Source organism: Hylobates moloch, unplaced genomic scaffold (genome assembly GCF_009828535.3).
Source record: "Hylobates moloch isolate HMO894 unplaced genomic scaffold, HMol_V3 SCAFFOLD_15, whole genome shotgun sequence".
Classification (NCBI taxonomy): domain Eukaryota; kingdom Metazoa; phylum Chordata; class Mammalia; order Primates; family Hylobatidae; genus Hylobates; species Hylobates moloch.
This window is the reverse complement of record NW_026652290.1, coordinates 44,478,401-44,492,361: the sequence shown is the minus strand read 5'-3', so window position 1 is coordinate 44,492,361 and position 13,961 is coordinate 44,478,401. Positions and strand designations below refer to the sequence as shown.

At 40.3% G+C, this 13,961-nt stretch overlaps 1 protein-coding gene across 17 annotated transcripts in view; it reads left to right on the top strand.

The window, feature by feature from the left end:
* Window positions 1–13,961, top strand: part of INPP4A (inositol polyphosphate-4-phosphatase type I A) — a 150,135-nt gene that overhangs the window by 78,653 nt on the left and 57,521 nt on the right. For all 17 annotated transcript variants that reach the window (XM_032178288.2, XM_032178293.2, XM_058428601.1 and 14 more), the window contains 3 exons: window positions 10,066–10,184; window positions 12,399–12,515; window positions 12,799–12,878. In XM_032178288.2, the coding sequence (XP_032034179.1) occupies window positions 10,066–10,184; window positions 12,399–12,515; window positions 12,799–12,878 (316 nt within the window). The remainder of the gene's footprint in view (window positions 1–10,065; window positions 10,185–12,398; window positions 12,516–12,798; window positions 12,879–13,961) is intronic.

Here is a 13,961-nt window from a genome sequence, read left to right as displayed (position 1 = left end):
GATGGGGTTTCACTGTGTTAGCCAAGATGGTCTCGATCTCCTGACCTCGTGATCTGCCCGCCTCAGCCTCCCAAAGTGCTGGGATTACAGGCATGAGCCACCGCGCCCGACCACCCCAGTTTTTGAAAAAGCGAGGAGCAGGAGCTGGCTTATTGAATGGACAAATGTGTTGACTTTTAAAATAAAACTTTAAAATTTTAAAAATGTATGTTCATTGTAAAACCTTCAATACAGAAAATGTTGCAGAGAGGTAGTCAGTTATCACTTTGGTATATATCTTTCCAAATATATATGTTTGACCCTCACAGAGTACTATATGGAGATTTTTAATGATTTTTCGTTGTGGAAGTGATGGAATTATTTCCAAACATGTCATCCTAGTGCTCTTGACGTTCTTTTTTCATGTGGCAAAATACCTTTTTTAATATATATGGGATCTGCTTGATCATTTTAAATGCCTTCATAGAGTCTCTAATAGAGCTGTGCCATACTTATTTTAGCCAGCCTCCTATTGCTGGACATTCAGGTTCTTCCCAATCTGCCGTTATAAACACCATCACAGTGAACGTATTCATACATAGATCTTTCATACATTTTGCCGATTATTTCCTTAGGATATACTCTTGAATATAGCATTGTTGAATCAAATGTATGCAGTTTACCTCAACAGCATTTATTTAGCATTTATTCAGCTGGGATTACAGACAATCAAGTTGGAGAGACAAGGCTTACATATCAGAGGTGTGTGGTTTCTATGGAAATATGCCAAATGAGTAGCAATATGCTACAGCACCTGGGCTCCACACTGCAGCAGTGCTGGCAGGTACCCAATGATTCCCCATGACTACCCTATAGACTATAGGGTACCCCGATTTGGCATCCTTCTGGTTGAACCAGGAAATAGGGAAGGGGGGCGTCAGCCCTCTTCCTGTGAACCGCTTCTGCTGGAGCCTGACTACATTAATTTTCCAGTTTGGTGGCGGGGGCACCACCAGGGTAGTGTGGGAATGTCCAAGTGTGCCAAATGAGTAGCAATATGCTACAGCACCTGGGCTGCTGTGAGTGAGCAAGTGAGCCTGCGGGCTGCTCAGAGAAAACTTAATGGAAGCTATGGAACTTGAGCCAGGAATCAAACCCTGGTTGAAATTTAGATAGGCTGGGTTGGGGAAGGAGGCCAGGAGAGAATGTCCCTTGTAAGAAGGCATGTTCTGAAGGTGGCCGTGGGACCATCAACCCTTAAAGTAATCTCAATCTTCCCAGCCTTTGGCCACCTGCTGTACCTTAGTCTGTCTGCCATCATTACTGCCTGAAAGACCTGAATATTCCTACCTTGCGTAGGTGTCAAGAAAACTCACACCTGATAAAAGGGCAGGGAGAGAGAGGCCACAGGTCATTTAAGGGTACTTTGTAACTTAAAGAAGAGACAAGTAGATCAGTCAAATTAGGGAATTCCTGTCCAGGCAGACATAATAGAAGAAACAAAAGAGAACTTAAAATAGTAATAAAACCTTGAAGCCTCTAGAAGAAAACTAGGAGAACTTTCAAACTCAGGGTAAGCAAAGATTTGGACAGAGCACAAAAAGCACTCTTTGTTTTAGTTTGCTACTGCTGCCATAACAAATTACCAGAAATTTAGCATGTTAAAGCAATATAAATGTATTATCTTACAGTTCCCTTAGATTAGAAATCCAGTGTGCTCACTGAGTCTTTGCTTAGAGTCTCACAACACCAAAATCAGTGTTAGCAGGGCTGGCTTTATTTAGAAGGCCTCTGGGGCCTATTTCCTATCTATTTCCTTGCTCATTCACATTGTTGGCAGAATTCAGTTGCTAGTGGTTTTAAATTTTAGGACCCCATTTTTTTGCTAGCTATCAGTTAAGGCCCGTTCCCAGCTCATAGAGGCCACTCAAATTCCTCTTGTGGGCTTACAGTCCTCTTCTTCCATCTTCAAAGCTGGCAGTGGCAGGTCTAGTGCCTTCCGTGCTTTGAATCTCTCCTGCCTCTTCTTCCATTGTTATATCTTTATGATTCACCCTAAGGCCTTCCTCTTCTACTTTTAAGGGCTCCTGTGATAGGTTGAGCCCATCCACATAATCCGTCTGAAGATCCGTTAATCACATCTGTAAAGTCCCTTTTGCCATGTAATGTAATCTATTCATAGTTTCTGAGGATTGGGACATAGATACTTTTTGTCAGGGAGGGGCTTCTCTGCCTACCACTCCCTAAAGTTTAAAAAGGATACATTGAATTTCATCAAAATAAGAAATTGCTTTCTATAAGAGACATCACTGAGAAAATGAATAGATGAACCACAAACTGGAAAAAAATATTCACAACACATATACTTCACAAAGGACAAATAAATAGTAAACAATCAAATTTTTAAAATGAGCAAAAGACTTGAGCAGACACTAGACAAAATAAGTTATACAAATGAACAATAAGCACATGTTAAAATGATGCTTAACAGCATTAGTCATCATGTAACCGCAAATTAAAACACATCTATTAGAATGGGTAAAATTAACAACAACAACAACAACAAAACAAAACACTCTACCCAACTGGAACTTATGTATATTGATGGTGGGAGTGGCAAATGATACAAACACATTATAAAACTGTTGGTTTCTCATAAAGTTTTTTTTTTTTTTTTTTTTGAGACAGAGTCTCGCTGTCGCCCTGGCTGGAGTGCAGTGGCGCGATCTCGGCTCACTGCAGGCTCCACCCCCCAGGGTTCACGCCATTCTCCTGCCTCAGCTTCACGCCATTCTCCTGCCTCAGCCTCCCGAGTAGCTGGGACTACAGGCACCCGCCATCTCGCCCGGCTAATATTTTGTATTTTTAGTAGAGACGGGGTTTCACTGTGTTAGCCAGGATGGTCTCGATCTCCTGACCTCGTGGTCTACCCGCCTTGGCCTCCCAAAGTGCTGGGATTACAGGCGTGAGCCACCGCGCCCGGCCCTCATAAAGTTAAATATATTTTACTCGTATGTAATTATGCAGAAGAAATGAAAAAGTGTTCACAAAAAGACATGAACAACAACATTTATGTCACCTTTATTTAATAGTTCAAAACGGAAAACAACCCAAATATCTGTTAACAGTAGAATGAATAAATTGTACAATGGAATATGATTCATTTTTTAAAAAAGAATGAATTATCAATACATGTAACAATATAGATGAGTCTCGAAAACGTTCTATTTGTATGAAATTCAAGAACAGACAAAAGAATAGTGATGGAAATCAGAAAATGCTTGCAAAACTAGGAGATTTGTACAAGAGGGAACTTTCTAGTCTGATGAAAAATTTGTACTATCTTGTTTTGATGGTGCTTAAATGGGTGTTTATGATTGTCAAAACTCATTGAACAGAAAAACCTAAGCTCTTTGTATTTTATTGTATCCGATAAATAATGAAGGTTCATGAAGATATATGAGAAGATATTACAGAGAACCAAAATTAATTTTTGGAAATAAAAATCAATTTATTAATTTTAAACCACTAGTTGACATTTAAAAATAAGAATGATGAGGGCAGATATGGCAGAGTGAAGACTTCCAAAAATCTTCTTTTCTATAAAGGCAATGAGTATACTGGCAAAAATGGTCAAAATAAATTGTTTCAGAACTCTGAAAATTAACAGAGGCTTACAGCACTCTGGGTAGCATTTATCTAAGAAAAATGGTGCGTTAGTCTGTTCTTGCAGTGCTATAAAGAAATACCTGAGGCTGAGTAATTTATAAAGAAAAGAGGTTTAATTGGCTCATGGTTCTGCAGGCTATACAAGCATGGCACCAGCATCTTCTCAGCTTCTGGTGAGCCCTCAGGGAGCTTTTATTTATGGCAGAAGGAAAAGTGGGAGCAAGCATCGTATATGGTGAGAGAAGGATTAAGTGAGAGAGGGAGGAGGTGCCACACACTTTTAAACAACCAGGTCTTGCGTAAAGTCAGAGCTAGAACTCACTCATCACCAAGGGGATGGTGCTAAGCCATTCATGAGGGATTTGTCCCCCATTATCCAAATACCTTCTACCAGGCCCCACCTCCAACACTGGGGATTACCTTTCAGCATGAGATTTGGAGGGGACAAAACATCCAAATCATATCAAATGGCTTCTTAGTTAGAACAGAGAGCTTTATGATGTTTTAACTTGCCCTGTTGCTATCGTCCTCTCTCTAGCTCCAGGTAGACTTTAAAGGCAACATCTTTGATGTTATTGTGAAAATCAATAGCCTAAAAGTCACTGAAGGGGACAGAATGGTGTTGGAGATCCTACAAAAAGCCCCTTTCTTAGAGACTTATCATTATTTGGCCTGTCTGGCAGTTCCCTGGAAAACCCCACATCCTGTACCTGCCTTTATTTGGCTTAACTCAGAATCAGTGAGAACAGCTTTTTCCCTGAGAATGTTTGTCAAAAACAATCACTGTCCATTTTTTAACATTGCAGCTGCCAGAGGTAGTAGTAATGGTTGGAGCAAACAAAAAGCTAACCAAAAAAACCTTAAAAGGGAAAGCTGGGGAATGAGATATTCACAGGGAGATTTGAAAAGCTCTTTCATATTCCTGGGAACCTAAAAGGCCAGTGAAGGGCTGTGCACATGTCCAGAGCTGTCTGCATACTCAAGAGATGTGAGAAGGCCCTAAACAATTACCTGAGATTGACCCTGAGGTTCTATGCAAGTGGCAAATGAAGGCTAAGACAGAGTTATAAACTGCCTTCCTGAACATTGAAAATGCACCCCAGTATACACACAGGGACTCTTAGCTACACCAAAGGTCTGTGATTCTGGTATTTAAGGAAATATCTGTCCAACCATTATCTGACTACTAACCTAATGAAGCAGTCACTTCAGTGGCCACACATGACAAAAGAGTATTACTTTACAGAATTAGATCAGAAAAGGCACTGAAGAAACAGCCACACAAAAGAGCAGCAACAACACAGCTTGGGGAAGGGAGAGAATCTAATTCCAGAGATCTCACATTATATTATTTAAAATGTCTAGTTTTCAACAAGAAGTTATGAGACATTGCAAAAAAGAAAGTATGGCTCATACACAGATGGAAAAAACCCATACAGTCAGTAGAAACCATCCCTAGGAGGCACAAATGTTTAACTTAGTAGACAAAAATTTTTAAATCACCTATTTTAAGTATGTTCAAATAACTGAAGGAGACTATGTCCAAAGAACTGAGGAAAGTGTGAGAACAGTGTCTCACCAAATAGAGACTTGAAGAGATAGAAACTATAAAGATATCTAAATACAAATTCTGGAGTTCAAAATTATAATAACTGAAATGAAAAATTCATTAAGAGAGGCTCAGCTGTAGGTTTGAGAAGGCAGAAGAAAGTATCAGCAAACTTGAAGACAGGTCAATTGAGATTATCCAGTCTGAGGAACAGAAAGGAAAAAAGAATGAAGAAAAATGAACAGAGCCTCAGAGACCTGTGGGACACCGTCAAGTGCACCAATATACGTATAATAGGAGTTCCAGAAGAAGAGTAAATCGAGAAGGGGGGAGATAAAAATGTTTGAATAAATCATGACCAAAAACTTCCCATATTTGATGGAAAACATGAATCTACATATCCAGGAAGCCCAATGAACTCCACATAGGATAAACTCAAAGAGATCCACACTTGATACGTCATACTCAAATCGTTGAAAGCCAAAGACAGAATCTTTAAAACAGCAAGAAAGGAGTGACTTATTATGTATAAGGGATCATCAATAAGAATAACAGCTAATTTCTCATCAGAAACCATGGAGGTCAGGAAGGTGGTGGGGTGACATATTCAAACTGCTGAAAGAAAAAGACAACTAAGAATTTTCTATTCATCAAAAATGTCTTTCAAAAATGAATAAGCAATATGTGGTGTGTTTATACAATTGAATGTTATCAATAAAAAGGAACGAAGTACAGATATTTGCTAGAGTATGGATGAACCTTTATAATATGCTAATTGAAGAAGCCAGATACAAAAAGCCGCCTATTGTATGATTCCACTTATATGAAATATATGGAATAGACAAATCTATATAGATAGAAAGTAGATTAGTGTTTTCTTGGGGGACCAGTGAATGGGGGTAATGGGTTTGGTTTGTTGTTTTTGGATTGATGAGAATGTCGAGGAATTTGTGGTGATGGTTGCACAACTCTGAATGTCTTAAAAAAAACCACAGAATTGGGTCGAGCGCAGTAGCTCATGCCTGTAATCCCAGCACTTTGGAGGCTGAGGCGGGTGGATCACGAGGTCAGGAGATCAAGACCATCCTGGCTAACATGGTGAAACCCCATCTCTACTAAAAATGCAAAAAATTGGCTGGGCATGGTGGCGGGCACCTGTAGTCACAGCTACTCAGGAGGCTGAGGCAGGAGAATGGCGTGAACCTGGGAGGCGGAGCTTGCAGTGAGCCGAGATCGCGCCACTGCACTCCAGCCTGAGCAACAGTGAGACTCCATCTCAAAACAAAAAACACAGAATTGTATACTTTAAGAGGGTGGACTTTACGATATGTGAATCATATCTTGAAAGAAACATGTAGTAAAAATCAAAGCAACGCTGCTGAAAACTCTTACAAATCTGTGAAGGTAAATGAAGGAACCATCTCACAGTTGAAGGACAAAATATCAAAAAAGAGAGATTGTTGATGAAGAGCTATGACAGATTTGGGAGTTCTAGTATTTGATTGATAGGAGACCTAGAAGCAGAGAGAGAGCTGGAAAGAGGAGTAGCAGCAAGCCAGAAGCAACAGAAGAATTCTTTCCAGAGGGAAGAATGGACTTGAGACTCAAGAATATTCCACCTGCCAGGCATCTCCTTATGAGACTAACAAATTCTAAGGAGAAAGAAAATCTTTTTCTAGATAAATAACAAACAAAAATCAAATCTACCATTAAGGACAACTAGAAAAGGTGAAAAAAAAATCTGAAATATCTGGTCCATGCGACTAGAGAACTGATAGGACAGTAAGGAATCTGAGAGCAGAGGCTCACTTATTCCCTTGAGGGCTTACAGTGGTTCCCAAGAGGAAGGCCAAGAGGTCCAGAAGCTGCTCAGTGCTTTAGACAGTGTCTCAGTGAGAAGTGACAGGGATTGCTTTCTAGGGTCCGTTAGGGGAAGGATACTTGTTGAAACCCCTCTCACTTTGATCTAGAATCCAAAAGGCTAAATCTAAACCTCTAGAGTAAGGGGAACCAGAAGTTGGTGTCCATAGGGACTACAGGTCCATTAAGTTTCTGAAAGTAAATGAAAATATTTTAGAGTGCTAGTGCTCCTTGGAACCTTGCAGTAGTAGTTACAAATCTTGTCTGGAGAAAGACAGTACCATCCTAGACCTCAAATAATTTCTACAAGCAATTCTTAAAATATAGTGTTCAGCATAAAATCATGAATTCTCAGAAACATGAGGAGATAAGAAATATGAACAGAAACAATAAACATAGAAATAGACCCAAAGAGGCTGTATATATTACAGTTAAGAGACAGACACTAAAATAACTGTTATTGACTATATGTCTTAGTTAATAGGGGCTGCTATAGCAGAATATTGTAGACTGGGTGACTTAAAAAATAGAAATTTATTGCTCACAGTTCTGGAACCTGAGAAGTGCAAGATTAAGATGCTAGAATATCTGTTGTCTGATGGGGGCCAGCTTCCTGGTTTGCAGATGGATGCAGTCTTGCTGTGTTCTCACATGGCAGAGAGCAGAGCAGAGGAAGCAAGCTCTTGTGTCTCTTCTTTTAAGGCACTAATCCAATTCATGAAGACTCTACCCTCATGACTTAATCACCTCTGAAAGGCCCCACCCCTAATACCATCACATTGGGATATAAGATTTCAACACATAAATTTTGGGATTTGTGTCAGAGGACAGACCTACTTAAAGAAACTTTAGGGGGACAGAAACATTCAGCCATAACACTAGGTATAGAAGAATAAAGACATTATTGAACATTTTCAGAGAACTAGAAACCATAAAAAGAACCAAATAGATATTCTAGAATTAAAAGAAAAATTTCAAGAAGCAAATTTACAAAATGAAGTCAGAGCAATAAAAATAATGGAAAAAAAATCAGAAGAGAGTAAAAACAGCATAGTGAGAGGGCTAATATTACATTTATTTTGTTTCTTTAAGAAGGAACACAGAAAAGGGTCAGAAGCAATATTTATAGTTGAGCATTTCTCCCAAACTAATATAACAATTCACAGAATAAATAAAAACAAATGTACCTAGGCACATCATAATAAAACTACTGAAAGCCACACTCAGTGGGAAAATTATAAAAGCTACCAGAAAACACAACGCTTAAAGTAGCAACAACGAGACCGACAGCTAGACACAATATATTTAAAGGGCTTAGAGAAAATGACTACTTAGAGAACATTTCATTCAAGAAGTAAGGTGGAATAAAGACATTTTCAAACCTTTAAAGCTGAAAGAATGTCAACACCACACTTACAGTATAAACAGTGCTAAGAGATGTTCCTCAGTAGAAGGCTGATGATTCCAGATGGACGTTCACCAATAGAGAAAGCATTGAAAATTCAAAGACATAAGATTTGGGGTAAACATCTGGGTTATAGCTGCATGAATAGCAACTATAGAAAAACATGCAAACATGCACACACACACAAATGTGTGTGCTAACAAAAGAGAGACATGGTATGGCAATCTTAATGTCAGAAAAAGTGTAATTAGAACCCGAAAGAGCAGATTGAGCTGTGAACAGTGGTTAGTTAGATCACCACAGGTCCTTTCAAAGGATGGAGATAGCCAGTAACTTACTCTGAATGAACATGACAAAGATAGCTTCCTAACTAAACTCTCCTCAAAACATGCCAAGGTATTGCTCTCCTCCACCCTTCCAAATTTATATCTCCTCCTTCCCTCTTTGTATTTTTTTGTCTTTTAATCTATCCTTTTTTCTCCCTGTTCTTTCTTTCATTTTTATTAGTGTCTTCCTTCAATCCATCACTCCTCCTCTCCCTGAATTTCCTGTGCATTTGTCTCACCTGTTGTGGACACAATAATATATTTTTAAATTGGACTTAATACGTTTTTTCTATTTTATTTTAAAATTGTGATAAAATGTACATAAAATTTATTGTTTTAACCATTTTTAAGTATACAGTTTGGGGCATTAAGTATAGTCGTGTGTCACTTAATGGTGGGGCTACATTCTGTCAAATGTGTCATTAGGTGATTTCGTCCTTGTGTGAACATGATAGGGTGTACTAACAGGATCCCAGATGGCACAGCTTCCTAGGCACCTAGGCTACATGTATAGCCTGTTACTCCTAGGCTACCAACCTGGACAGCATGTTACTCTACTAAATATTATAGGCAATTGTAACACAATGGTAAGTATTTGTGTGTCTAAACATAGAAAAGGTAATGTGTTTGTGCTGGGACGTTAGGATGGCTGTGACATCCCTAGGCAATAGGAATTTTTCAGCTCCATTATAATGTGAGACCATTGCCATATATGTGATTTATCATTGATTGTAAATAAACAATGGCTCTGGCTCACTTTAAAAAAAAAAAGGAGCTTTGTTTACTTTGCCATAAAATTCTAATTTTCTTCCAGCATCCATCCATCCACCTGCCAAGACACGTGGGGCACTATATGCTCAGTCAGCCAGAGCAGTCACAGGATGCAAGCACGGGTAGCTCTGTCTTAGATTTCATAGACTCTGTGGCTCCTTCACTCAATTGGTTAGAGTTGGAATAGTTACCAAGGTCAGACTTGAAGGGTTGGACCTATATGAGATTTCTGGCTTTGTGTTCCACTCCATGGACATGGGAAGCCCCCATCAGCACAGCCTTTCACTGAAGTTATGGCATTGCTGTCTTGGAGGGTGGTGGGGAGGGGGCATGAAAAGAGATTGTTTCAAGTTTAAAAGATCACCTCCCTGTGAAAACTGATGATGTGCTTGTCTCATCTCTTTGAATGTCATTTACTCTTCGTGCTTTCTTTGAATGTGTTTGGAACAGACAACTAATGAGAGTGGTTTTAAAGGATTCGTTTCTTTCCTATCTTGATTCTGTAGCTTGCAGTGAGCTGCATACTCCTTCACTAGATCGAAAGCCAAATAGTTTTGTTGCGGTGAGTGTCACCACCCCTCCTCAGGCATTCTGGACGAAGCACGCACAGACGGAGATCATTGAGGTGGGTGCTGCTGGTCCCTCTCTGAGGGGCTGTGGGACATGCCCTGGTGGTGTCTCTTGTCCTGATGTTCAGTTACTTGTGCATCTGTAGCTGAAGCCGTATTTACGTGAGTTGTTGCTATTTTCCTGTGGGTTGTCAGTATATTGATATTTTTCATCACATTTACTCATCTGGGTAGCATTTATATTGCCATATCCTTTACAGTTATTGATTAACTATTGGCAGCTTGTTTTTGAACAATGATCCTGTAAGCTTCATTGCCTTGTAAGAGGTAAGACCTAATTCCTTCTTGTCACCTCCAATTGGCTGCTACTTTGGAAGAGTGGTGCTCATTAATCAAAGCTTAGAAGAGTATTAACTATTTACCACCCTCTTGTCCAGACATACCCCTATTTTTGTTGGTTTTTGTTTTTACAGCCTTTTGAGTTTTGTGTCACATGTTTACTTTTTCCAGTAAGTTACATGATAAACATTTATGGATGATCCTTTTAGATCATCGAGCACATTACATAACACTAAGTGTAGGATTGGTGGCATGAGATTCTGCAGAGTTTTATTTGTAAAGTGAAGAATTATCAAACTTAAACTGCATTTCTTCTTCTTCACCAGTTGTGCATTTTGGAAGCTAGCCCACCCTTTCAGTCTCTTAGAAACTTATTTCCAAGTTCACATCAACAATTCTGCTTTCTAAGCATTTGTTGAGTGCTACCTGCACATCTAGCATAGTGCCAGGCACTGTGGATGATACAGAGCCCACCAGGGCACAGTCCCTGCTCTGAGGAATTGACCAGCTGGTAGGTGGGGAGGCAGAAATGAATATGGCTGCCCCTATGCATAGCAGAGTATGGGAAGTATTGGAGTAGGAAGGTGAGGAGAGCACCAGGAGGCTGGGATCCTATCTGGCTGTGAGAATCAGAGGAGTCTTCCTAGGGTGGGGCTTCATGACATTCTGCTTCAGTGTGTCTGGGGCAGGGCCCAAGACTGCATTTCTCGCAAGCTCCCAAGTGATGCCCAGGTAGCCAGTCGGGGGACTCCACATGAAGAGCACGCCAAAGGTCTGTTGTGGCTATGCAAATCTGTGACCATACGGAAGGATCATGCAGGTTTGGGATCTAACTGTATCCTGGTCAGTGTGTGAAAGGCACAAGTAGGAGAGCAAGGAAAGAAAGCCTTGAAGGCTGTGGAGTTTATCAGCAGATGGTAGTGAGCCAGTGTAGGCTTCTGTGCAGGGGAGTCACCTGACCAGATGTCCTAACTTGTATAGGACAGGCATCTGGGGGAGTGAGAGTTGGAGGGGGTGGAAAGAAAGGAATGTGTGACAGAGACTTTGAAGGTGGACCTTGCAAGGGGAGTTCATGATCACTGGATGGTTGAGAACAACAGAGAAGAAGGCACCAAAGTGAATGCCTGGGCTTTTAGCCTGCTTGGAAAGGGAGTCAGAGGTGGCCTTAGCCAGGGGTGGGTGGAGGGAGAGATGAGTTGGTTGAGGCCCCAGCAGCCCACCCAGGTGGAGCTGTCCAGTCAGCTTGACCACCTGGATCTGGATCTCCAGAGAGAAAACAGAGCCAGAGGCCCAGGGAACGGTGGCTGTGATCATTACCTGGTGCCTGAGAGAGTATGGTATTATGGGGCTTTGGAGGACATGGCCAAGCTGCCAGGAAATAGTCACCTATGATCTAAAAACTACTAGCTGATCCTAAAAAAAGGATAGCTTTTAAAAAGTCAGGCTTTAATTATTCCAAACACAGGCTTCTAGAAATACATAATCAACCACTTAAGCCATTCATTTTCTCTCTTTCATCTGCTTGTTTGTACCTCTTAAAGAAATAACCCAAAGTAGTGGGTCTAAATACACATTACACTTTAAGTTATAAAACTAAGAATGCATGTGGACATCCAACTTGTTTCAGTTTTTAAAAATTCCTCCTGTTGAGTGTGAAAGCCATGAAATGAGTCCTCAGGCACAGCTTGTGTAATGGGCTGATTTATTGTATGTGGATCTGTAATGGTCTATGTCAGACTTCTTTTTTTTCTTTTAAAAAGCAGAGTTTTTTTGTTTGTTTTATGTATTTATTTAAGCTGCCTTTAGCATTTGTGTTGATTCAAGACCTTGAGAGTGTTAGTTTCTCATTCTGAAAATGTTGGTGTATTTCAAAAGCAATTACATTTTAAAAATCCAACCCTGTGTTCTGATTATTTACTTTTCTGTTCTAGGGAACCAACAATCCTATATTTCTAAGCAGTATTGCCTTCTTTCAAGACTCTCTTATCAATCAGATGACACAAGTCAAACTCTCCGTGTATGATGTCAAAGATAGATCTCAGGGAACAGTTAAGTAATGTGTTGTAGTTCATGGGATTTTCTTCCCTTTGAAAAAATTATGTAATCGTTTGAATGAGAGGTGAACATAGATTGACTTCACTACTAGCTCACAAGTTAACTCATGTCTAAATGTATTTGTCTTTGAGAATTTTTAAGCTTTCCCATTGGGCTTCTGACATAAGGGTGAGAGGTGCTGTGGGAAGCAGTCAGCTGGACTCTCTGGGGCCATGATAATTGCATCAGAAGCAAAGCAAGTGCACCAATGCTGCCTCTCTTCTTTCTGTTCCTCAGATGTATTTACTGGGCTCTGGAACGTTCATTGTCAAAGATCTGCTCCAGGACAGGCATCATAGGTTGCATTTAACACTAAGGTTGGTATTCAGTTTTATTCCCTTGAAAGGATCTGGAATGATGAGGTCCAGGGACAGATGGGGAAAGGACCCACTTCCTATACTGAGAGAGCACCCTTCCCTTCCCAGAAGCCAGTCTGCCTGGGGACACTGTGTTGTCTATTGAGGCGAAACAAATTACTTAGCCTATCAGGGAATGGAAACTTTAGCATCTGTAGGAGATATGAGCACAGTTGTACCGAGCCCTAAAGGAAAGCCTAGATACATCTCTAATAATACTAAGTGTGTTTCTCCATTATCTAGTTCCTCCCCAGTGGAATATAATCTCCCAGACAGCAGGGAGTTTTGTCTGCTTTGCTTCACTGCTATTTCCCAGACACCTAGAATAGTGCCTGGTGCTCAATAAATATTTGTAGAAGGAGTGAGTGAATGAAAGAGAAACCCCCACTGTGTCCCAGGATGGAAAGATGAAAGATATCAGGATGTCAATCCTTCCACATCATTTTAGGGGCACTTCCCACCAAAACCCTGACATGGTGTTCTTTTTTCAGAATAATGTAAAAATTGGAGAACTGTGATCTGGAAAAATAATCTAAAATAGCAAGGAAAATTTGACAGAAAATTAAGTCCCTGCAATATTGAGACATTCTGAAGCTACTGTAAGTAAAGACAGTATTGCAGGCATTGGCTGACTAATCAGTGGACAGGATCAGAGCCCTGCAGCAGCCCTTTGTTTGTTTAGAGAACTTGATTCAGGAAAAAGGAACAATCTTAGGTAAAATGAGAGGGATCGTGTAAGGGAAAGGGCTTTGAGAAAAGTATTTAGTTACATCATGTGTCAGAGTTAACTCTAGTTGGGTTAGAGTTAAATGTACAAAATGGACATCATTCTTTTTAAAGGAGCTAAAGGTGGCTGATGATTGAACAGATAGAGCAGGAAAGGACTTCACAGGCACGAGGACAGGGCGAGGAAATCACAAAGGAAATGGTCAGTAGATGGGACACCAGACAAAAATTTAGAACCTGGTTAAGTGAGACCTTGTAAATAGAAAGCTTGAAGTTCCAGGGTGTCCCCAGGCTCCCTGGATGAATCAGATAAGCCCA